The sequence below is a fragment of the Dipodomys merriami genome, unplaced genomic scaffold (genome assembly GCF_024711535.1).
Source record: "Dipodomys merriami isolate MVZ:Mamm:240054 unplaced genomic scaffold, mDipMer1.0.p SCAF_6, whole genome shotgun sequence".
NCBI lineage: Eukaryota > Metazoa > Chordata > Mammalia > Rodentia > Heteromyidae > Dipodomys > Dipodomys merriami.
In genome coordinates, this window is record NW_027206179.1 from 41,804,852 (window position 1) to 41,830,698 (window position 25,847).

The following is a 25,847-nucleotide window of genomic DNA, read 5'->3' on the forward strand; positions in this document are numbered from 1 at the left end:
CTGAATGGGAACTTTGGGCAAAGATGAAATTAAATGAGGATTTGAGTCATGCAGAGACCTGAAGGAAAAGCATTTGTGGGGGGAAGAGTAAGAACAAAATTCTTGGGGGCAAAAACCAGATGTTGGATTAAGGAACACAAAGAATATAAGTTTTTACCATGCAGTAGTGTAGTGTAATCTTGGTATGAAGTGGGAAATTGAGCTGCAAGACAATTGGGAGACCACTAGCTTCATATAGATATTCTCAGCTATGCCAGAGCACTACTTCTGGAGTAGTGGAATTTAAGACAAAGTTTGGTCCTTCCCTCATTTAGTTTTGGGGCTGACATTCCAGTTAGAAACAGTGGAATCTACATGCCATAAATATTTGACTTCCTAAAATAGTTTAATTGGGTTTAGAAGTTCTGTTCTTTAGTTATAGTACTTGTCTTAGTGAATGCTGGGTGAATGCACAAGAACTGAAGGATCTGGTAAATAGGGTTTACTCTTTTAAATTTAAGTGATGATTGAAATGTGCTTTGAACCAAAATATAACCATTTTGAATACTGTCTTTGTGCAGGGGCTATTGAAAGTGGCCATAGATAATGCCAGAGCTCAGGAAAAACAGGTTCAACTGGAAAAAACGGAGCTGAAGATGGATTTTTTAAGGGAACGAGAACTAAGAGAAACACTTGAGAAGCAGCTGGCTATGGAGCAAAAGAATAGAGGTATTTTTGAAATTCTAAAGAACTCGAACACTCTTAAATAGTCAACACAATAAAACATGTGATGTTGGATGTTTTTTTTTTCCTGTGGCTTTTTTGTTAACTTGCATATTAAGTAAATTTTAGGAGAAAATTTGAATCTTGTGCTTACTGTATTTCTTACTGTCACAGCATGTATTTTCTTTTCTGTTACTACTTCAAGAAGTATCATTGATCATATATTTTTATTGCCTATAATTCACAGCAAATTCATATTATTTAAGTTTGATCTTTGATAAGAAGACTGCCATGAAGAAAAATTTTATACTTATTCACAATTGCCCTTTAAAAAAACTGGAGTTGAAGACATAAAGATAAAATAGAAAATATAGATTATTGAAGTGAAGCAGGTTTAGTGAGATATTTATCAAGCTGATGAATATCTGAGCAAATGAGTAAACTTAAGTGTTTATATAATTTTCTTTCTCAGTGCTTCATTTTCATTCAACAAGGTCAACTCCAAAGAGTAGAAACCTATATAAGCTCTTATTGGGTAAATGTAATGATATTATTGATAAGTGAATCACATCTTTTATCACATTGTACAAAATAACTATAGATTAGCTTGAAGGCATTCAATTTATGCTACTTTTACTTATGAATTTGAGGAGTATTTACAGCCAACATCCCCTCCCCCCACCCCTACCATTTCCTTTGCCTCAAGTATAAGATTCTCCTGAGTGTTCTAACAAAGAAGAAAATAATTTTTCTCTCATTGAATAGGTACCTAGTATTCATGTTTCACACATTCTTCTTTTATATTTTTGAGATGGTCATTTCAAGATCATTGCTTTTGCTTTGCTTTTGAAACAATAGTAGGACTTAACTGATCACTTCATTAGTATCATGGGGCACTAGGTAAGGGGTTCCTGATATAAGCCTGATTTAAGAGAACTCTGTTGTATTTCATGGTTCTGAGCAATATAACTTTCACCTAGATTAAGGTATTAAAATAATTAAAGCAAGATAAACATTGATAAAGGGTGCATTTCAAGTGGGTTTTGTATTTGGTGTAAAGGGTTCATTCATCAACCATTTAATAGTCATATCTTAACTTTATTCTACCAGGGGAATTCTTTTTGTTTTTAGTTCTTCTTCTTTTTATAAGGCTGAAAGACAGATTATTTTATTTCTAAAATAATGCTATGCATACATGAAAGATCTTCAGAATTTTATTGGTTGCAACACATGAAGTTTTACATTCTGTTTCATTCCTTTAACCACTAGAGGGCAAACATTCATAGACCAAACCATGAACTTCCCATTTAATTAGTTATGAATGGAAATTTTAAGGTTATAATGATGAATATTTACCTCTTGTGAATATGTCTATTGAAGAAGGGTAGTACTTCTTAAAGAGCACATGAAAGCCTTACTTGGTTCAATCACATAAGACATAGACAATGAGAGGGCAATGGCAGGATGCTGGGGAATGTAGTTTTAGTATTATAGGAATGGATAATGTAGGAATCAAGAATTACTGCCTCTTTCTAAAAAGACATGGTCACATTTGGAAAGGAATGTGAGAAAGTAATTTTGTTAAGCATGATATTTACACTATTAAATAAAAGGAAGTTAGCATTTATATGAAATGCTTGAGTTGACTTTCTTACTATATTCAGTGTAACTTTGGTAAATGAATTTTGAAGATACAAGATACAGCAATGAAAAACTCGAGAAGCTAGTGAAGTGCCATTTACCAGGGGTGACAACATTAGCATTGCTAACTAACAACATTAGGGATGATAAAAAAAAAAAACCCAAAGCAATAATATATGTAGAGATTAGAAACTGAAACTAAAATTCTTAAATTATGACTTTGTATTTTGACTGTTTTATGAAATGGTATTTTTATTTAGTAGTAGTAAGGAAGCAAACACTGTTCCTGCAATTATTACTCATGATAAATAAAGTTTCTCTTCTTGCTGTTGTCATATCAATAATATTGATCATTTTCATAAAATTCACAAATTATAAAAATAATTTCAAATAAAAATACATATGTTTCCTTTGTGATAATGAGTTATTAAATATTTGTATAGACAAAGTTATGGGTTAGGTATAACATCAGTAGGGTTAAAATAAATTTTGAGAAGTAAATTTATTTTTGTGTGCATATATATATATGAAAACAAATGTATACTAATCACCTGTCTTTTATCAATACCTACTTATTTTATAAAACACATTATTAAGTATATTATAATTAACAGTGAGGTTATAGAATCCACCAGATAGGTGCATGAAAAGAGAAAATGTAACCACTTTCTTGAAATATAGTGCTACACATTTACTATGGAGAAATTATTCTCTGAGAGTATAATAATTTTATCTACATTATATGTATGTATCAACATATAGGTATATCCTGATAATAACAGTACTTTGTTCCTTGTATAAAGACATTTATTATGTTTTCTAAATTTCCAAAAATATTGTTGCAAAAGTAGTTGGTATAATACTTTTTAATCCAGTAATTTGGGGGAAAATGCATCAGGAAATGGAAGACCAGTTAATAAAAACTGGGTTTTCACTATTCAACCCACTCTACACTATTCTTATTCAAAGTCTTAGAAGTAAGCCATAAAATATATTTAATTAAGCTTCCTTTATCACTACACACAAATATGTATTAAAATTAGCACCCCATTAGATTTATCTCTACATAGGACATTTAAAATCATTCTTGTAGCATAATAGTTCAAAGCTAAAATAAAAATGGTTTCTTGGGAAATTTTTTAGGTAAAGCTGGTTTTTGAACTTCCATTTTACATGTTAGGTTCAACCATCAGGCAAAACATACTGATTAAAACGAAAGATATAGAAAATTTATAAATTAGCAGCAATATTACAACATGTTTTTTTAAGTAATGTGCATACACTCTTTTCTAGCTATTGTTCAAAAAAGACTAAAGAAGGAAAAGAAGGCAAAGAGAAAATTGCAGGAAGCACTTGAATTTGAGACAAAACGGCGTGAGCAAGCGGAACAGACACTAAAACAGGCAGCGTCCACGGACAGTCTCAGGGTCCTTAATGGTAAGAATGTGTATGCTTCTGCATGGCCAACGCTGATTTTTAATACTCAAAGGGAGATTTAGACATATGTTTCCTCGTTTATATTTTTGTAACTTGTAATTCATTCAGCTACACTTATACCTGAACATGTACGTGTCAAGAAGAAGGTGTTGGAGAAATACTTTATTGCATAAGTGCTTCTACCTTTTGTTATTTAACTCATCTCTGGGACCTGGTATTGGCTTTTGTGCTTAACCAAATCTTTTTCTACTGAAACATGATAAAATATTAATCTAAGACATTCCACTCGTTTTTAATCTTAGGGGACAATATCACATTCCTCATCTGTTCCAATCTCTTGAAAATTCTTACAGCTACAGTTTCTGTTCAACCTTTAAAAAATGACAAAGATTTATGTGATTTTAGTTCAGCATCCAAGTTAACAGGTTGCTCTTTTAAAAAAAAATAAAGGACAATAAGAATCAAATGAAATATATGTCACTTGTACGTTTTTGTGCTTTTAGACTCTCTGACCCCAGAGATAGAAGCTGACCGCAGCGGCGGTAGAACAGATGCAGAAAGGACAATACAAGGTAGGAATTTGCAGAAGGCTATAAATCTAGATCTTGCTATATGAGTTTTTCCTCAGCTTTAGCCTGCTATTCAAGCATGTAGCCTACCATCTGGGCCACATCAAAACAAGTTCAAACAAGGTCAAGTTCATCTTGCTTGTTTATAAGAGTGAATTCATTTTGTGCTGATAGATTTTCTTTAAATTAATAGGTCATTTCTGTTTATACAATCTAATTAAAAAGGAATAATTAATTTTAAACAATGTATGATTTAATCTTGGTCACAGTAAATGTGCTTTATTGAATGTTTGAATCCTAGTCTAGTGCTAGAAGTGTTTATAAGCTTCATACTACATAGATAGAAGCATGGATTAAGCAAATAACTGGTTGTTAAAAACTAAAAATGTCTAACTAGTCATTTTTTAACAGTTATAGCAAGGTGCATTCAAAATAGTGTGCTTGAATGTTAATAATATGTATGATTGTTTAGCCTTTGTGTAGATTCCTGTGTGTTCTGTGTGTCATTGTGTACATTTTAATAACACAAATTTCCTAAGAGAAAGCATATATAGAATCCTACAGGGAGTTAAAGACTTGAAAGAGATAAATACACACATTGCCGAGAGCAAACTCTGAGACAAGAACAAAACCAGAAGGTAGCACTGAGAGTCAAGCATCTATTCTAGACCACACACTCAGTTAACAACATGCTTACATAACAGAAATGAAGAGCATTTGTTTTCTGACTTAAAAGATAATTGGTCACAGGTAAGCTTATCCATCCCAATTGTTTTTATAGTACATTTGAAGCTCAGTTATTTTTAGAATATCACATGTCATTAATTGTGTTAGCTTAATCAGCTACAGAAGTGTCATTCTTGGCTTAGCATAAGGGAGATTTACATTTATCTAGCCTAATTTATGCCCTAAGTCACAATTCAAAAATTGAAGAAAGACTTTGAGGGAAAATCTTTTGCATGTATTTATTTTACCTGAGATCCTAATAATTTTTTAATATTGTCTTGAACTATATGTTCATATGAGACATTTCCACAGAGACACAATTGTATGCACACAATTGTACATGTATATACCTTATTATTCTTCAAAACTATATATATATATTTCAGAACAATTATGCATATAATCTTGTAAAAATTACACACACACTTGAGCAAGTTTTATTAACAAGAATGTCTTAATATCAGGACTGATAAACTCAATATGGCCAGAGACTATATCAATCTTATTTTGTACATGCAAAGACTATTCCTGTGCTAATGTAGTAAAGTTGAAGTGTGCTAAGAGTACACAGAAGCTTCCAAGTAGGTTTGATATATAATTAGTGGATAAAAATTCTCAAGTCAGACATAGCCAAAAATTATGGACAATATATTTCTACACATAATCCTGATTTAGTATTAATAAGTAATGATTAAGCCAGTTTTCAGAGTTCACATAATATCTCTGCCATAAATCATCAAGAGTTAGATCAAGAAAAATAGAGCTAAAGTTATCTTTATTTTAAGTTATAAAATTGACGTCTATTCAAATTTACACTTTTTTGTGGCAGTAGTACTTGAACTCAGGGCCTCACACCTGATAGGCAAGGATGCTACCATTTGAGACAATAAATGCAGCCTTTAATATGGACAAAATCTTCGTGTATGAGATTGAAATATTGACAACATTCATTTTCTATTATGATTTGCTTCTTCTGAAAAACACACACGCTATTAATTACAAATTGTCTTCCTTATGTGTTCAGCTACTCTCAGTTGAATGACCCCTTAAACTCACCCAAATAATTACATGATTGTAGAAAAAAATTCTACAATTATGCTAGTAATTTAATGCCAAATACAAATTATTATGGGAGTACTTTTGTTTTTAATTATAACATAAAATCATTCATACCACCTGCCAATTTTTGCAGTTTGCTTTCAATAGGACTCTTTCTCATGATACATTTTTTTAGATAATATTATTTTTCCCAATCAATGTTTTCCCTGCTAGTTGCTTAAAAGTTTATTTCAACAGCACTTATATGATTCTACAACTATTAAAATTATAGCATAAAGAGATCTTTTGTTAACTTTTGTTTGTTTTGGGTCCGGTCGTGGGGCCTGAACTCTGGGCCAGGGCGCTGTCCCTCAGCTCTTCAGTTCAAGGCTAGCGCTCTACCACTTGAGCCACAGCACCACTTCCGGCTTTTTTTCTTTATGCTTATGTGGTGCTGGGGAATGGAACCCAGGGCCTCAGGCATGCAAAGCAAGTGCTCTACCACTGAGCCACCTTCCCAGCCCTCTTTTGTTAACTTTAACTTCATTGATTATGCTCATTTTGTCCTTAATTTTTTTCTTTTTTGCTATACTTAATGTGCTTTTATTTTTCTAAATATGTTTTTTATTGTAAAAATACTGTACAGAGGAGTTACATCTACATGAGTACATTTCCTATCAAGCATTGTTACATCCTCCTCCTCCTTTGTTTTTCCCCTACCATCCCTTCCTTCCCCTCCTCCACCGCCAAAATTGTAAAGTTTGTTTTCCAACATAGTATCTTGTACATCTCATTGTTACAATAGGTATCCCTATTTAAGCATTTTATTTTTTCCCCTTTGCCTCCCCAAGCTAGAGAAGTGTATATAAAAGATTCAGGGCACCGACTTCAAATACAGTGAAAACAGGGGTTATACTGTGGGGGAGGAACATACAAGGAAACAAAAAAATCACGTGGTACTTTATAAATACATTAGGAACAACAGCAAGAAAGGAAAATAAAAAACACTTGTGGCCTTATCTTTGGATTCATTTCACTTAACATCATCTTATTTGGTCATATGTAATAGCTTTTTCACCTTTTCTACTTGTCCCACACATATACTAATTATTGCAGGTAAGGGAAAGCATGGGACCTATGTTTCTTTGGGCCTGGCTTACTTCACCATTGACTAAATTAACATATTTTAAAGCTCCCAAACAATATAAATCATTGAACAGAAGATATAGAAGAAATAAGTCTGCATTAAGTTGAATTCTGTCTACACACACACACACACACACACACACACACACACACACACACACACATGCGCGCGGGTGCACACACACACACACCAGAGTTAAATAACTAAAGTAAAACTAAAAGCTTATTACTAATTTGGGAAGTGCTGTATGCCATGCTTTTTCAGACAGCCACAAGAAACTGCTGTTTTGTAGTTCAAGCACAACCTCCTGCTTCTTTGGCTTGCCCAGTATTATCATATTCTTTTTTATTTTTTTCTTTTACCCAATCCAACCATGACTGAATTTTTTCTCTCTTCCAAAATATACTGGACTTGATTGCGAAAGGGGGAAAAAGGACCCACTTTTTTTAATGCTTCTCATATATTTTTAACATTTAGCAATAATAAATAAATGCTATGTTTGGCAAAAGAGTGATTCACCTAGAGGTTGGACACTTACATACTATTCAAGTGCCAAGTAATTACCCTCTTGTAAGCACCTCAGGTTAGACTAAATATTGCCTCATTGGCATTTAATACCACCATTTTATAAAACTAGAAAAGTGGGAAAAATGAAACCAGAATGGTTTAGAAAATATTCCTGAGGGAGAGGGAGGTGATCTCCAATTTTTTTTTCTTTCTAAGCAAGTCTTTATATATTGCTGAGATTTCTAATAACTAGTTCAAAATCCATTGTTAGGTGGTAGATTATAAATACAAAATGGATATCAATGAATTCCTTGGTTCATTATCTGAATTGTGTGGGAATTAATTTTTACGCTAAGTCAACATATGCACACATATTTTTGTCAGAGTTTGGAAACTGTTTCTTATTTGTATGTTTTATTCTCTATATGTTCTGCTTTATGTGTTTCGAAGATCTTTAGGCATGTACAAAGTTCATATAACCACTCATTCAAAAGGTTTTTGGATTAGTCCATAAGAATCCTACAAAACTTGTACACATTTAAATGAATATATAATTCCCTGTTGGGATTTATGATCATATCATACTGGAATTTTTAGTATTTTTTCCCAGAAAGCCTCATTTCTTTCCCCAATCACCCAGGAATATTCCCTCAACTTTTCTGCCTTTACTTACCTATCGTTGAAGTCTCAGCTTACTTTTTGTGGAAACACTTCCCTCACCCTGCCCTTTTGTCCAGTTCCACCTCTTAGAGATTTTTACCCTACTTTTCTTCCAGAAGGAGCTGCTATGTTCATATATGGTCCTTCTTCCATCTTGCATTCTTGTGTCAATGGTAGGTAGGGCTGAGTGTGAGTTTTCCTGCTGTGGTCACAACTGTGTCCTCATTATTTGGCAGTGTTTGGTCCACCGTGTTGACTGATGTATACACCAGAAGTAATTAGTTAGACATTGATGAAATAGGAGCTATAGATCCTTGTTTGAAATTTCTCAGACTTTAGTTTAAGCGAAGACTAGGAATAAATAAAGAATTACATCAATCTGACTAGGAAGTTCAGAATCACACTACGGAGAAGCAGTATGTATAATTCTTTTATTGTCAAGGTGATATACAGGGGGGTTACAGTTACATAAGTAAGGTAATAAGTACATTTCTTTTTTTTTTTTTTTAATTGTGAAAATACCATGCAGAGGGGTTACAATTACATGGGCAAGATAATGAGTACATTTCTTATCAAGCATTGTAGCCTCCTCCTAAGTATATTTCTTGTCAAACTTGTTACCCCTTCCCTCATTTTTCTCCCACTTTCCCTCCCCCCCAAGTTGTACAGATCATTTCCAACATATGATCTCGTGAATATCACTGTTACATTGGTTCCTCCCTTGTCCTTTCTGTCACAATTCTGTTGTTCCCCTTCCCTTCCTTAATTCAAATAAATGTATATACAATACCAGGATACCAAACTTAAATACAGTGACAACAGGGAATATACCATAGTAAGAAGAACATACAAAATAAACAAGCTATTACACAATACATTAAAAACAGCAACAAACTAAAACCTCTTGTGTTCATTTCTCTTAGCATCATCTTATATGGTCATATGTACATAGCTATTGAGCTATTCTGCTCATCTGCTGGGGTTATCCTGGATATTTATATATCATAACTATTTATAACAGACAAGGGGCTCATTTCTAAAATATACTTAGTTCAAAAAATTAAATCCCCCCCAAAATCCTCCAAGAAACAACTTCCCCATTAATAAGTGGACTAAAGACTTAATAGAGACTTCTCTGAAGAGAAATAAGAATAGCCAATAGACACATGAAGAAATGCTTAACATCTCTGGCCATAAAAGAAATGCAAATCAAAAAATTGATATTCCACCTCATCCCAGTTAGAATGACTATAATCCAGAAATCTAATAACAACAGATGCTGGAGGGAATGTGGCCAAAAGGAAATGCTACTGCACTGTTGTTGAGAGTGTTAACTTGTTCAACCACTCTAGACAGCGGTATGTAGGTTTCTCAAAAGATTAAAATAAATACAGAGCTCCCCTATAACCCAGCAATCCCACTTCTGGGCATTTACCCAAATGACCACAAACAACGCCATACTAAAGCTGTCAGCACAACTATATTTATCACAGCATTATTCACTATAGCTAAGATATGGAACCAACCCAGTTGCCGCTCAGTAGATGAATGGATCAAGAAAATGTGCAATATACATACATATATATATATATATATATACACACACACATATATATGTATATGTATATGAATTCTATGTATCCATCAGAAAGAATGACATAGCTCCATTTGTAAGAAAATGGAAAGACTTGAAAAAAATTGTATTAAGTAAGCACAGACTCAAAGAAACATAGGTCCCATGGTTTCCCTTGATGTATGTTTTTATAGCATTTTATTATTTGCCCATTTGTTAGGGGTTATGCAAATATTCACTTGCATGCAATTTTTTATATTGAATTCTAGTTTAACATCCTGTAGTCACACCTACTCTGTTTCATAGTTTATATTGGTTTGATACTCATCATACTCATTTTATTTTCTGATTTGAAATGTTTCTTTTTATGTTTTTTATTGTAACAATACGGTACATAGGGTTTACAATTACATGAGTAAGACAATGAGTTAATGAGTACATTTCTTATTGAGCACTGTTACCTCCTCTTTTGTTTTTCCTTACCATCCCTTTCCTCCCCACTTCTACAATTCTCCCCCCCCCCCCCGCCAAGTTGTAAAGTTCATTTTCAACATGGTGTCTTGTACATCTCATTGTTAGAATGGATCAACTTGTATTCTTATTTTAGCATTTTGTTATTTCCCTTTCCCTCCCCAAATTAGAATATATATATATATATATACAAGAAGCAGAGCACCAGAATCAAATACAGTGATAACAGGAGTTATACCATGGGGGAAGAGCATACCAAAGAAATAAAAAAATCACATACTACATTATAAATATGTTAAAAACAATAGCAAGAAAGAAAAGAAAACACTTGTGTCCCTTTCTTGGGGTTCATTTCACTTAACATCATTTTATATGGTTATATGTACGTAGCTTTTGACCTTTCTACTATATGTCTAGTAGTTATTGCAAATAAGGGAAATCATGGGACCTATATTTATTTGGGCCAGGCTTACTTCACCTAATATAATTTTTTCCAAGTCTTTCCATTTCCTAACAAATGGGGAGATGTCACTCTTTGATGGAGACATAGAATTCCAGTGTGTGTGTGTGTGTGTGTGTGTGTGTGTGTGTGTGTGTGTGTGTGTGTGTGTGTGTGTGTGTGTGTGTGTGTGTGTGTGTGTGTGTGTGTGTTTGTGTGTATGCCACATTTTCTTGATCCATTCATCTACTGAGGGGCATCTGGGTTGGTTCCATATCTTAACTATGGTAAATAATGCTGCAATAAACATAGTTGTGCTGGTAGCTTTAGTATAGTATTGTTTGTATCATAATGTGTTTGAATTGTGAATGTTGGTTTTCTACCTAGCTTTTTTATACAATTTCCAGAATGACAAAAAAGTTGACTTTCTTAACTATCTGTTTTGTTTGCACTTTTAAAGTCAGAACCTATCATTTTAAACAAAACAAAACAGTTATTAAGATCAATAGAAATATAAAGCATAGTTCCTTTGACATCTCTAAGTTATGCTTGCAAAATCTTGACTTCACTTAAAAGTACATCCTTTTATTTACATCCAATGGCCATAATCAAAACGACTTGGCTAGACTCTTTTTGACTGATCTCAGATCACAGAAAACCAAATATTACTCCAACAAAAGACATAAAAGACTTGCCTCGTACATTAGCAGTCCTTTTTTTTTTTTCCAATTTAAAAATATCTTCTACTTCCTAGGTATTTGAAGATGCACACTGAATTTAAAAATTTTCCTTTTGTTCAGTAATTACTTTGCAACATTAATGGTATGTTAATCACACTTTTATATTGTCAGTACCTTAGTTATGGGAAAGAATTTTAAGATAAATACTTTATGTAGAAGGGAAAAAACTTAGTTATGGTATAGATGATTTTCTAAAGATCATGATGACCTTAGTGAATTATTTCTGCAAGTCCCACATCACTGCACAGTTTTCCTGACTGCTCATAGGTTAAGATCGTCAGAAGTTATCTGTTTCTTCGTTAAAATATATTATTAATGTTGCCCTTATTATTGTTTACATTATTATTATTATTATTATTATTATTATTATTTGATGAGAGTATGGTGAACTTGCCAGGAAGTTGCTCCACCATTTAAGCTACTCCCACAAATCTTCTGCTAACTTCTTTTTTGATTAATGTCTCCTGGGTATGTTCTAGAGGGCCTAGACTATGATCCTACTATTTCCACTTACCACATGACTGGATTACAAGCATGAGCTACTGCACACAGCTGAAATACATTACTTTTATTTTACTTGTAACTTAAAGCTGCGAAGTATCATTCTGCAAATAACTACATGCCATTGGTATAAAGGGAATTGTTTTTCTGTTGTTTTTATTTTTAGCACATGATTTTATGTTGTAACTCAGGTTGACCTTGAATGTACTTATTTCACATATTTTCTTTACCTCAAGATTCATGAATTTTTAAGTGGAAGCATGTACTCATTTAAAAAAAAAAGTGGATTCATAAATGAGATGAGCCTTCCTTTCTTTCCTATGCAGTGTTCTAGTTTAAACACAGGTAACATTAGCCAGGCTCTGGTGGCTCACGCCTCTAATCCTAGCCACTTGAAAGTCTGAGATCTGAGCATCATGGTTTGAAGCCAGCCTAGAAAGGAAAAATCCATGAGACTCATTTCTAATTCACTACCAAAAATTTAGAAATGGACTTGTGGCTCAAAGTGGTACTGTACTAGCCTTGTACATAAAAACTCAGGGACAGTGCTCAGGCCCTGAGTTCAAGCCCCAGAACCAGCACAACAAATTAAACAAACAGATAAATAAGACAAGATAATCTAAGCTCAGAGTAGCTAATTCCTTTTCTCAGCATCACAATACCAGGTAGCTGAATTGGTAGCACTTGAATTTAGATTTATAACTTCACTGAACCTAATTTTTCCACTGTATTTTCTTTCTTTCTTTCTTTCTTTTTTTTTTTTTTTTGTTCGGTCGTGGGGCCTGAACTCTGGGCCTGGGCACTGTCCCTCAGGTCTTCAGCTGTCAACTAGTGCTCTACTATTTGAGCCTCAGGTCCACTTCTGGCTTTCTCTGCTTATGTGGCGCTGAAGAATCAAACACAGGGTCTCATGCATGCAAGGCAAGCACTGTACCACTGAGCCACCTTCCCAGACCTTTCCACTGTATTTTGTTGCCTTGCCTTCCTTAGTTTCTGTCTTTTAGGATGACTACTTTTAACATATCACTCATTTAGATAGCACATCTCCTGTTAATGATTCAAAAAGTTCTAAATGATCGACTATTAGGGATTGTTCTCAGTTTGAAAATGTATCCTCTCTTGCTTTCTAATTTTTATTAGCAATTTTGCCTGCACTATATTTATAGACACTTCTACAAGCTTGTACAAACATTGTAAGCAGAAAAAAATGTAGTGATACATTAAAAAATAATATTAGGTAAAAGATTAAATTTCATACCTGCAACTCAGCCTTTAATGAACTTAAGATACATTTAAAATATTGATCAAAAAAATTCAGCTTCTACTTAGTATATGGTACTTAAAGAGACTCTTGCTTTCTTTTGATATGATTTATGAAGAGATTAAAATCCCAGCACTCACAGATTAATAGTGCTGAATTGAACCATATGTAATTTATCACTTTTTGATATTTATTGAAATTTCACTCAAATATGATCTTCATGTAAATGTTTCATACGTATTTCCATTTCTCATACTTAAAACCACATATGTAAGTTCCATATGGAAGTGAGGGTCGTTTAGACAACTTGACAGAACCTAGCAGCTAAGAAATGCCTAGAGTCTGGTAGAGACTCAAACCTCTGCTTTACTTTTGTTTTTCTTGCTTCTTAGTAAACGCTTAACCTCAGAGGGATGTTATAAAGACTAAATAAGATAATCTATGTGAAGCATTAGCACATACTGGGCAGTAGTGAATAAATAATCACATTTTAACTTAGTCATATGAAATTTTAGTGTTATGAATTAACACATTTGCCATGGGTGCTGGCAACTAGTAACTACTGAAGCTATTATGACTCTAATATATAATTCACATTTCCTTTATTTGGAAAATTGTTCTTTATTTATTACACAATGTCAAATTCATCCCATATCTATTGTTTATGGAGTCTTTTATAAGAACTTTTTTTCTTAGTTACTTTAACCAAACTTTCCACATTAAAAAAAGTCTTCATTTAGATTTAAGGGGGAGGCAAATGGAGATTTTGTTTTTCAAAGAATAAACAAAGAAATAAAAATATGTGACTTAAAATTAGATTCTGAAATGACAGTACTATATAGTGATTTTGTTTAATCATTTAGGGATTACCTAAGACTATGTTTTAATATTAAAGCATAAATATTAGAATTATATTATTATGAACAAAACAATACAATAATAAATTTCCTTCTAGTCCCTTGGCATTGATTCCTGGTGCTTGGCAGCATTTCAATGCAACTGATCAATTCAAGACTACATTGACTGAGTTGAAAGAAAGTGATATTGATTTTATATTGTTCCACACTTATCACCAGTTATTATTAACTACTTACTTAATTAAAAATCAGGCTTATTACATAGAAGCTTCACAGATTCTTTTGTATTTTATAAAAATTACAATATCTTCTCATAGTTTCAATCTATATATTTTCACTCTTTAAAAATAGCTTTACAAAATGAATCTTTTTGGAATGTAAACAGATATGCCCAGATTCCAAATGCCACAATTGTCTCATACATTTTGTGGGATTTTTAAAAATAATTAAACCAATTCTACATGAAATTCAATATATTGGACATGAAATAAGACACTGATAAATAGATAAAGCAAAATTCATTAAAACTGCTATTATGTAAAAATACTTCAATGTATTATTTTTATAGAGATTAGTGTTAAAATTCCTAGTACTTTTTGTATCTTAACAAAAAGATTTATTGTAGTCCTTATGTCTATATTGAGTTGTTTTCCCATGTTTTTGTGATCTTTTTTCAATTCTTAACCTACATCCTACATATTAGAAAGATCAAATTATGAGAATATAATTAGCAGCTTTAGTTTATAATATATTTGATGTTTTCTTTTGAAAAGTAATATGGTACTTGTCACTATTTGGTGTTTAAGGGATACAAAAATCACTTCTATCTGGGAATAACTGAATAATGGATATGAATTGACATTTTAGAGGATTAGGCATAGATATTGTGCAAATTGCAATTACATACGTAAGCAGACAATTATTTACAAAAATATAGTAATGTTTTACTGGCTAATATAAAACATTGGGTTAATTTGCCTTGTTTATGAGCATATTTGTGATTTGGCTTGGAATGCTTTCTGAAAACCTTAAATCAAAGAAGAGTAGTAAATGGAAACTCAGAAAGATATTAGCAGTGGAGACTAAAGATCGATGCCAGATCCATTCTGATCAAATATCATAAGATACGAAAAAAATTGGTTAAACAAAGCGGATCTGTGAGATCTGCGGATGCTCCTAATTTAGAATGTGCTATATTCATCTGTGTTTCAGAGTTGCAGACCCAAAGAAATTTGGGGGATATGTAATTAGATTACCTTTATAAAAAGAAAAATTAATTTTGAGATCAAATAAAAAGAAACCTTTACAAAGCTCCACAAGTTGAATGGTAATAAATGTTCAATTACAATGCTTATAGTTCTAAGTTAACAACAACAAGCTTTAGGTCTGAGGCAAATGTGAAAGATCAAATAGCATACATACATATAGATAGATATAGATATCCATATATAGAGAGATCTTCTTCCCCCTATGGTGTATTCCATTGTCACTGTATTTGACTTTTACCCTGCATATTGTATATACATTTATCTAATTTGAGGAGGGGAAGGGGATAGTTATGGATATAGATAAATATCTATATAGATAGATTTTATTGGCAACATTTTCCTATTTTTATAAGTACCAAATAATTTAAGAAGTTGTTTCTATAGATATTATGGTCAGTGCATTAATTTCTTGAATTTTTAAAATGAATTATATTCATATTTAAGGTAAATTTATTTATAATACATTTACTCTTAGATTTTTTTCTTCCTTCTTGGCAACTAATTTTCTGTTGAAGGTTGTAATAGTAGAAAATGTTCATAAAGTCTACCAACGCTGAAGGAAGATTACATTTAGTATTATATATTAGAATTAGTTTATTGTTTCATAAAAAGCCTGCTACTTTCTGTGTCTGTCCTCAAATAATAAAAGTAGCCTGGCCACCTAAGAAAATCATTAAGAATCAAAATAGCTTTTTTAAGATGGAGTATAAATGAGAAATAAAATTTATTTTTCTGTTATTGCATTTCCAGAGCCTAAAGAGTAACCTGAAAAAATATCAATTATACAAGAGGAACAACCACGTTTAAGCCTGCCCATTTCAAGTATAAGATTTTCATAAAGAAAAATTTAAAAATCGCATGCAAATACACAGTCAAGGAAAATGTTACCAATTTGAATAGTAGGTAGTTATTTAGATCTTTCAGTCATATGACACATTTTAATATAAATTGTCCTTCAGAAAAAACTGTGAACACCATCATTTAGACTATAAATTTAAAATTGCTTATGGTTTATGATTCTCTCTCCCATGGTTAGGGACAGAATGCAGACATGCCACAATAATGTTTGTTTTATTTTTTTTTTTATTTCTACTGTTCGAACCATATTAATGAGAACATCATTTTGGAGAACTAATTATTTCTATTTGTCTTGTGTCACACTTTCTAATTCCCCTATATTAGCACAGCCAAAGCAAATTAATTGCTTTTCCAGCAGTTGAACCTTGTCCAAGAATGAGCTCACATTCCCTTCCAGTTTCCCTGTTTGTAGGAGTGCATTGTGTCAAAAATTTCTCTTGATACTAAACATAGTCTTGAGAATACCTTTACAGATTTCTGTGTGCTCACTTGATGAAATTTATAAGTTTAAGTGACCCACCAGGAAAGATAAAGTTCTTAGCTGCAAGATTATACATCAAAACAGTTAAAGTGAAATTAAAATTAAATGAATGAATCTCACTGAAGCAAAAAAAGCAGTAATTAATGGTTCCCTTAATTGTCTTCATAAAATATTTGCATGGGTCTAATTTGCATAATTTGCATGTATTAATTAATCTTTCAAAGGAATTTTGTGCTGAGAGAAGCCAAAAATCTCTTTGTTTTATTTAAGATCTAATGAAATATTTATCTTCTTTAATGAACTTCTCATCTTCATTAAAATAAAAATTGCACAAGTTTGTATGTTTTAAATGTTTTTATAATTGAAGTATTCAAAAATCCTCTTTAGACTTACAACAGCTGAAAAGCAAACACATTTATTTAGCATTCAGTATCATTTTAACAACAGCAACACTCAGCAAAGTCCAATTTCACTTTCTTAAATGTGACAAAGCATTTGTAAATAAAAATTATGACTATATCGTTTTAAAATTAAGACTTATAAAAGCCTGGACATTTCTTTCAATGTCAATGGCATTTTATGGTTGATACTCTGGACACCTGGAAGGTATGGATAAGAAAGGATCAGTGTGTTAAATTGTTTTGTAGATGGCTCATTGAAAGTATTTTCATCTGGTTCATAGAAATGAGGGCATCAGATTCATTTGCTATTAGCAGCAACTTCTAGATAGACATGAGTTTTCTGGCAAGAGCTTTCTTGTTCCTATCCTATTATTCTATTCTATTCTTGTCTAGTCTAATCTATTCTATTCTTCCTATTAGTCTCATACTATTTGCCTAGGAATCGAGGGTAGGGGCATTTGGTTCTGTTCTCCCAAACTGAGAGATTGTAGTGAAAACCATGAATCTTTCCTTGGAAAATGTAAGTTTAAAAATCTCATCAGTTGGGCTCATCAGTGGTAGAGCGCTTGCCTTGCATGCCCTGGGTTCGATTCCTCAGCACGACATAAGCAAAAAGAAAAAAAAAAAGCCGGCAGTGGCGCTGTGACTTAAGAGGTAGAGCGCTAGCCTTGAGCTGAAGAGCTGAGGGACAGTGCCCAGGCCCAGAGTTCAGGCCCCACGACCGGACCCCCCAAAAAAAATCTCATCAGTTGCCAAATGTTCAAGGAAAGTGGGGAATGTTAGGAATCTACCACATACACAACAAGGGAAGGGAAATGAAGATCTTTTAATATAATTCATTCTTTTGAATCAGTGTTTGAGCATATTACAAGGAGGAATTTCAAGTAACATGTCTAATGTAAGTTACGGTACATAGCATTTTTATACTTCCATTTTGTTGATTTTTATGGCAAGCCCAGTTCATATTTGAAGCATATGAGCATAGATTATTTGGTTTCAAACAGTGAGCCCAGAGACCTATAGTCCCTTGGTTTTTATATGAGTTGTTTCTTCCAGGAGATCAATCATTTTATCTTACCATAATATATGAAATAGGAAAAGGTTAAACTAGATAAGGAGAATGTCATACATGTCTAAGGATTAAGATTCAAGATGCAAATGTATAATTCAGTCATGTGATAAAATTCATTACATTGACTTTGGATTTCCTGTCATACTCATCTTTAGTAAAGAGACATTTTTACTTATTAAGGTCAAGGTTATCTCTTACTCTTGCAACTACTTTCAATTTTCATTTTCTTCACTTGTCTCTAAAATACAACAAAACTTACTTTCCAATAAAAGAATGAGAAATGAAGTTGTTTCTAGGGACAATTGATAACTCAGATATAAGATGAATAACAATGTAGATCTTGTTTAGCAGTCATTAAGAGTGTAGTTTATTTAGATAACTGATTTCAAAAGGATTGAAATGAATACCATTTAGTGTTAGGAAAGCAATAAAAAATTTCAGAGTGATTGGGTCTAACATCTACAGAACCATTCATTTATATAACAACTTTAGTAATTGACTTTAACTAGGAAAAGACCTATTACGTCTGATATGTTTATCCAAACAAGATGGCAGAAACATCATTTTTATTTCCTTGAGCATATACATACACAAAAAAAGCAATTCCACATTCTTTCTAGACAAACAAATAGAAAGACAGACAGATAGATAGATATTAGACACATGATAATTAGATATGTAGATTCTAATCCAGCATTTAAATTGCCATGCTGCTATTTATAATTTGCATAGTACAAAGTATAAATAAATATGTAATTTTGAGGATTTCTATGCTGTGAAACTTAGACAATTATAATTTCTAACCTACAGGTTTGTTACATGGATTAATTGACATATTGCAAAGGCCAAATATTGAATGGTTTTGGCTGTATTTACAATTGTGTAATTATAATAGTATTCATATTTATTAAAAGTAACATATATTGAGTGACTTTTTAAAAAAATATTCTAGGTTAATGAATACTTTTCTCCTCATCCATGACTTAAATTGGCAAATAAAATACATTGATCAGATTTTCCTGAGCATTTGACAAATTTATGCCCTGATATGAAGTTCAGTTTTTAAATCCATTTATACAATAAAGTTTAAGGATAGGATTTTAATTTGCAGCCACATATCATATAAGATTATCATTTCCAAAATTAAAGACAAATTACTCACTTTTATTATAAGTTTAAGATGGAAATATTAGAGTTTCTTAATTTTTTAAATTGTATTTTGGCAAATTTCTCTTAACATGATTTGTGCTTTTACATAGTGTCAAGTAACTACAGTGTCTTCTAATTCATATATAATCACACTCCTGAGATAGTAAATCTCAAAACATAGTTCTACTTAAGCTTACTAATTATACCTATAAAACGATGAATGATGGCTACAAATTATTGGATCTGACTCTCATTCTTTATTTATTTCTCCCTGGGAGAAGAGTGTTGAATGGGGAGATTTTAGACCATAAATTATTTCTATACATATCCAGTTGTGCTCATGTTTAACTTTGATTCCATACTGTAAATTCTTACATTTACTTCTAAAGGCATATAAAACCATTATAACAGATTAAGAAATATTTATTTACTCTCTTTGATAAAATATTTACTTGTATTAATAATCTCAGTGTCACAGGCTCATGATCCTAGCTTTTCAGTAGGCTGAGCTCTGAGGATCATGCTTCAAAAGCCCAGGAAAGATAAGTCCCCATGATACTTTTTTTTTTAATTGTGAAAATACCATACAGAGGGGTTAAAATTACATGAGCAAGATAACACGTACACTTCTTATCAAGCGTTGTTGCCTCCTCCTTTGTTTCCCCTTCCCATCCCTTCTCATACCACCCCCCCCGATCATTCTTCCTCCCCCCACCAAAGTTGTAAAGTTTGTTTTTTGACATGACTTGTACATCTCGTTGTTGCAATGGGTCCACCTGTATCCCTATTTAAACGATTTGTTTTTTTCCCTTCTCCTCCACAAATTATACCAACATCAAATATAGTGAAAGCAGGGGCTATACCGTGGGGGAGAAACAAAGAAATCATCTTATGAATATGTTAGAAACAATTGCATGAAAGAAAAAAAATTGAATACTTAGCTTGGGGCTCGTTTCCCTAACATGAACTTTTCTGATCTTTTCTGCTTGACTCAGACATACACTGGTTATTGCAAATAAGGAAAATCATAGGACTTATGTTTCTTTGGACCTGGCTTACTTCACTTAATATAATTTTTTCCAAGTCTTTCCATTTCCTAACAAATGGGGCAATGTCATTCTTTCTGATGGAGGCATAGAATTCCATTGTGTATATATACCACATTTTCTTGATCCATTCATCTACTGAGGGGCATCTCTTATCTCCAATTAACCACTCAAAAAATGTAAGTGATGCTGTGACTCAAAGTGGTAGAGCACTAGCCTTGAGCAGAAGAGCTCAAGGACAATACCCAGGCTCCGATTTCAAGCCCCATGACTGTAATAATAATAATAATCTCAGTTGTTATTATCTTTTAAAATACTGCGTTGCTTTATATAGTTTTAGGCCTATCCGGCTCAAGGTTATTATTGTTAGTCTTTTGGTTAATGTTAATAAATATGTCTAGCACTTAAAATATTTCACAATCTAAGCCTTTTCTTTGGTTAAAATCTGGGAATAAAGAGAATTTTCTCAAGTGAAAAAAGGGTAGATAGAAAACAACAGGAATGGAAACACCTTCTGTGTCTATCCTAAGAGATACTAGGTCCATTTACATTTTGCCAAAATAGGATCATAAGGTCAACATTACCATACTCATTTCTAAATGTGTATTTTAAAAATACAAATTGTATGTAATATTACAATTTAAAAAGTAGTGTAACATCCTTAATTCTATTTATGGTAATTGATTGTAGTAAGAAAGAAAATGACCCTTTGATCAAAAACAACTGGTAACATAACATGTCAATTTATAAACCAAATTGAAAATAACGGATCAGTCACAAATAATGGGAAAAAACTTGTACAACTTTTCTGAATAAATACAATGACAATGACTCTTTCTGCTAATTACTCTTAATTCAGACATCCTTTTTTCTTCCTCCTCCTCCTCTTCTTTCTGTGTGTGTGTGTGTGTGTGTGTATGTGTGTGTGTGTGTGTGTTTGTGTGTGTGTGTGTGTGTGTGTGTGTGTGTGTGTGTGTGTGTGTGCCAGTACTAGGACTGCACCTCAGACCTCAGAGCCCATGCCTCTGTCCCCTAGGTTTTTTGCTTAAGACTGGAACCCTACCATTTGAACCATAGTTCCACTTCTGGCATTTTGGTGATTACTTGATGATAAGTCTCAGGAACTTTCTTGTGTGGGCTGACTTGGAACCAGGTTCCTTCAAATCTCAGTCTCTTGAATATTAGAGTTACAGATAGGAGCTTCCGGTGCCTAGACCCTTTGAGATGATATTTTAAAGCTGATATCTCCTTTTAAATTTGTGAATTCATGTTAATCCCTTGTGTGAGGCACTTAAAAATTTTGAGTACCACAAAGAACAAAAAATTGTCCATGTAAATTAAATTACTCTCCATTTATCAAAATGAAAAACATATAATGTACAATGTTACTAATCATATATTGTAGCTAATAGATTTGTATTACCTCAAGAACTCAACACATCCTGTTGAATGAAAACATGCATACAAAGAATGAAGTGAACATAATAGATTAAATAATGTTCACAGTATGAGTTTTTATTTTCATAGTCTGTCTTTGGAATAAATCTCTTAAAACTGTTGATTCCTTTCCCAGATAGTACCCCAGTGAGGTGTGTAACATTTATAGTTGCCTTTCAGTGTTTCCCCAATAGAAGAATCAAAATGTAACTGTAATAAACCTTTATCTATATTATTCTATTTATGTACAGATTTTATTATAGACTTATAATGAAGTTCTAAGATACATGCAAAATGTAACTGGTGATATTTTACAACCTACTAACACAACAAACGTTTGCAGGTGACCCCCATTGCACTGAATATTTAGATTTAATTTACATTAAACTATGCAGATACCTCCTTACTGACTCTCAGAAAGACATGGGGCAAGTACAAGTCAAGATCATGGCATTGGTTAACAATTAGCCATCCATCCAGAGGAGGAACATTAGCACTAAAGAATGTCAGACTATCAGCTGTGATGTTAAACAGTTGAACAAACCTCATTTTGTAAAAAAATAAATAAATAAATAAAACTAAACATAAAGACTGAGCATATTGTGTAGAGGTTACAGTCTCTCACATGATGGTTTCATGTGCACAAAAGGCTCTGAACTCCCTAATTAAAAAAAAAAAAAACACTGATGAAATTTATATACCCAGTATACAGATTACAAAAATTAATGCTCGAGAAACCCAGAAAATTTTGGTGAATTTTTTTAGGTTGCTTATTTATTTCAGTATAACTAGATTTTTGTTTTTTTGTTTCTAGGAAGCCCATAAGAATTATTTTCCTAAATGAGAGTGTAAATATTTAGATCGGTGAGTAATTGCCTGCTTGGATCTCAAAGGCAATTCTTGCTTGCTTGTTTTGAGTGGTATTTCAATGCGTGATTCTATTCCTTTGTGAGAAAATTAGAACACCAGCATTTATTTAAACCCAACAATTGAAAGAAAGGCTGTGAATTCTCTCAACTCAGTAGGCTCAATTACATGCTATTTTTACAGAGCAATGAAAATTCAAAACCCTTTCCAACTACTTTCTTAGAGCTACAGAAATATAGTTTACATACAGTTGTGATTTTATTTCATCATTCTAAGCCATTTTATTTTTTAACAGTTGCAGTGTGTTAACACAAAATATTAGGAAATAAATATGCATGTAACTTTAGCAATATGCCACGTGTCCAATGCTTGTTTAAAACGGTTTAAAAGAGACTTGAAAAATAATGAATAGTGTATTTTACTTTGGGCAGAATTTATAATTTATTAGTAAAATAGACTAGTAGCATGACCAAGATATAACTATATGGTATAAAATTTTATTTTGTGATCTTTTTATTTTATATATATATATATATATATATATATATATATATATATATATATATTTTACCAGTCCTGGAGCTTGAATTCAAGGTCCTGAGAGCTGTCACTGAGCTATTGTGCTCAAGGCTAGTACTCTTTCACTTGAATCAGAGCTCTACTTCTTTTCTGGCTTTTGGTGGTTAATTGGAAATAAGAGTTGCACAGAATTTTCTTCCTGGGCTGGCTTCAAACCATGGTGCTTCCAGAGTAGCTAGGATTACAGGCATGAGCCACCAGTGCCCAGCTTAATTTTTATTCAAAATCAACAACTTGTAATTGTATACATCGCATACAGAGCATCAGGAGTTATGAATCTAATATAGAATAATTAGACCAAAGTCTTGGTAGATTCATAACCTCAAATACTTAGCATATTTTTTTGATCCTTATCTCCAGTTGTACATGAGTTACCATTTAACAAAGCAATTTATGAATACAATTCACTTGATCAGTGTTACTCAACATTCTCACTCACCCCTCCTGACCTTTTCTTAGTTGTTCTTTTCTTAGTTGTTTGTAATATACATGGAATTCTTGATTTCTCCCCCTCTTCATTTGTCTACTGTACTTAGCATATTTTTGTAGTGAGAATCTTTAGAATATTTTCTTAGAAATTTAAAATGTGCTGGATGCAGGTGGCTCACACCTGTAATCCTAGCTACTCAGGAGGTTGAAATCTGAGGATCACGTTTCAAAGCCAGCCCAGGCAGGAAAATCCATGAGACTCTTATCTCCAATTAACCACCAGAAAACCGGATGTGTGGATGTGTCGCTCTGGCTCAGGGATAGAGTGCTCAGTCTTGAGCTGAAGAGCTCAGGCCCAGAGATCAAGCCCCATGACAGACCAAAAAAAATTTTTTTTTTAAATGTGCAGTTCTTTACTTTCAACTTTATTTATCTTATTGCTTTATGAAGTTAAGAATTTTACCTGTGATTTTTGTCCCCTTTAACCATGATCTTATTCTTCTAACTCCCACTTGAGCTTTAGAATCACTGCTTCTCTTTCTTCTTCCATGAGTTCCTTTAGACCTTGATTTCTATATGTTTTTAATATATTCAATAGTTGTCTCTCTGCTGCTGACTTACTCAATTTAGGATAGTGTTCTCCAGTTCCATCTGTGTTATCACAAATTGTAGAATTTCTTTTTCTTTAAAGCATAAGTAGAATCCCATTATATGAACCTTTTCTTTATGCATTCACCTACTGATGCACACTTAGGTTGACTCTACAAGTTGGCTAGTTTGAGTAATGCTGAAGTGAACAAATGGGTATTGGCATCTTTTGGATAAACTGATTTTAAATCTTTTGGGTAAATACCCAGAAGTAAGATTGATGGCTTATTGACAATTCTATTTTTTCTTTAATTATTTATTTTGGTTTTTAGTTTAGTTTCAGCTTTGATTTTGCCAGTACTGAGCTTTACTTAGTTTTCTTGCTCTCTGCAAGTGCTGTAAACACTTGAGCAACAACTCCATCTTGACTTTTTGGTATTCATTGGCAGTGGAGTCTCACCATCTTTTCTGCCTAGACTGGCTTCACGATTATGATCTTCCAGGTCTCAGGTTGCGGAGTATCTAGGATTTCAAGTGTGAGAAAGCAGTGTAAAGCTATTTTTAGTCTTGTGAAGAAACTTGATGATCTCCCTCCTCAACTGCTTGAATTTGACTGTTTCCCTAATGGCCCTAATTTAAAATCCTACCAACACTCTAAAATTGTTTCTTGTACTATGTATTCTCAGATCTTGCTATTTTTTTTTTTTGTCTTTTGGTTTGAACATATTCTGACTACTGTGGTTTTAGCTTATAGTTTTCTTGTTGAACCACTAGTTGGCCACTTTTATGTCTCCCTTGGATAGATCCCAGTCACATCAATTACCTATTAAAAATGGCGTGGGTTTTTTTTTAATTTGTTTTCTTTCTTTTGTAATTTTACAATAATTGCCTTTCTGTCTTTAATCTATTTTGAACCGATTTTTGTACAAGATGTCTGTTTGCAAAGGCAAAGACAATTTTCCTACCACTATTTAATGGAGACTGTCTCTGTGTTGAAAATCAACTGGCCATACATACATAGGTTAATATCTGAGATCTCTAGTCAGTGCTATTGGTCCATGTGTCTTTTTATGTTTTGCCAGTGTGGTGTTGTGCCAAGTATTATGGTATAGATATTATAGTTTGAAATCAAGTAGTGTGATCCAATTGGATTTATTATTATCTCAACTATTTGGTGATTTTCCTTTTCTCACAGTAATTATATAATTTATTTTTAATTTCTTTTTTTTACTTGTTTTCTCCTAACAATCTGTCTTTCACCATCTAGAGGCTACATTTTCATATGAGTGAGCCATTAAATACAACAAGTATTTGGATACATTATGAAGTAGTAGTAGTTCCAAAATCATAAAGTTATATTATTGTGAAACTTTAGAATATATTGTTCCCACTTATTTCTTCTA

General features: G+C 32.6%; 1 protein-coding gene across 2 annotated transcripts in view; it reads left to right on the forward strand.

Moving 5' to 3' along the window:
- Positions 1-25,847, forward strand: part of Dach1 (dachshund family transcription factor 1) — a 383,776-nt gene that overhangs the window by 341,441 nt on the left and 16,488 nt on the right. For both annotated transcript variants that reach the window (XM_070002867.1, XM_070002868.1), the window contains 3 exons: positions 561-708; positions 3,637-3,780; positions 4,284-4,352. In XM_070002867.1, the coding sequence (XP_069858968.1) occupies positions 561-708; positions 3,637-3,780; positions 4,284-4,352 (361 nt within the window). The remainder of the gene's footprint in view (positions 1-560; positions 709-3,636; positions 3,781-4,283; positions 4,353-25,847) is intronic.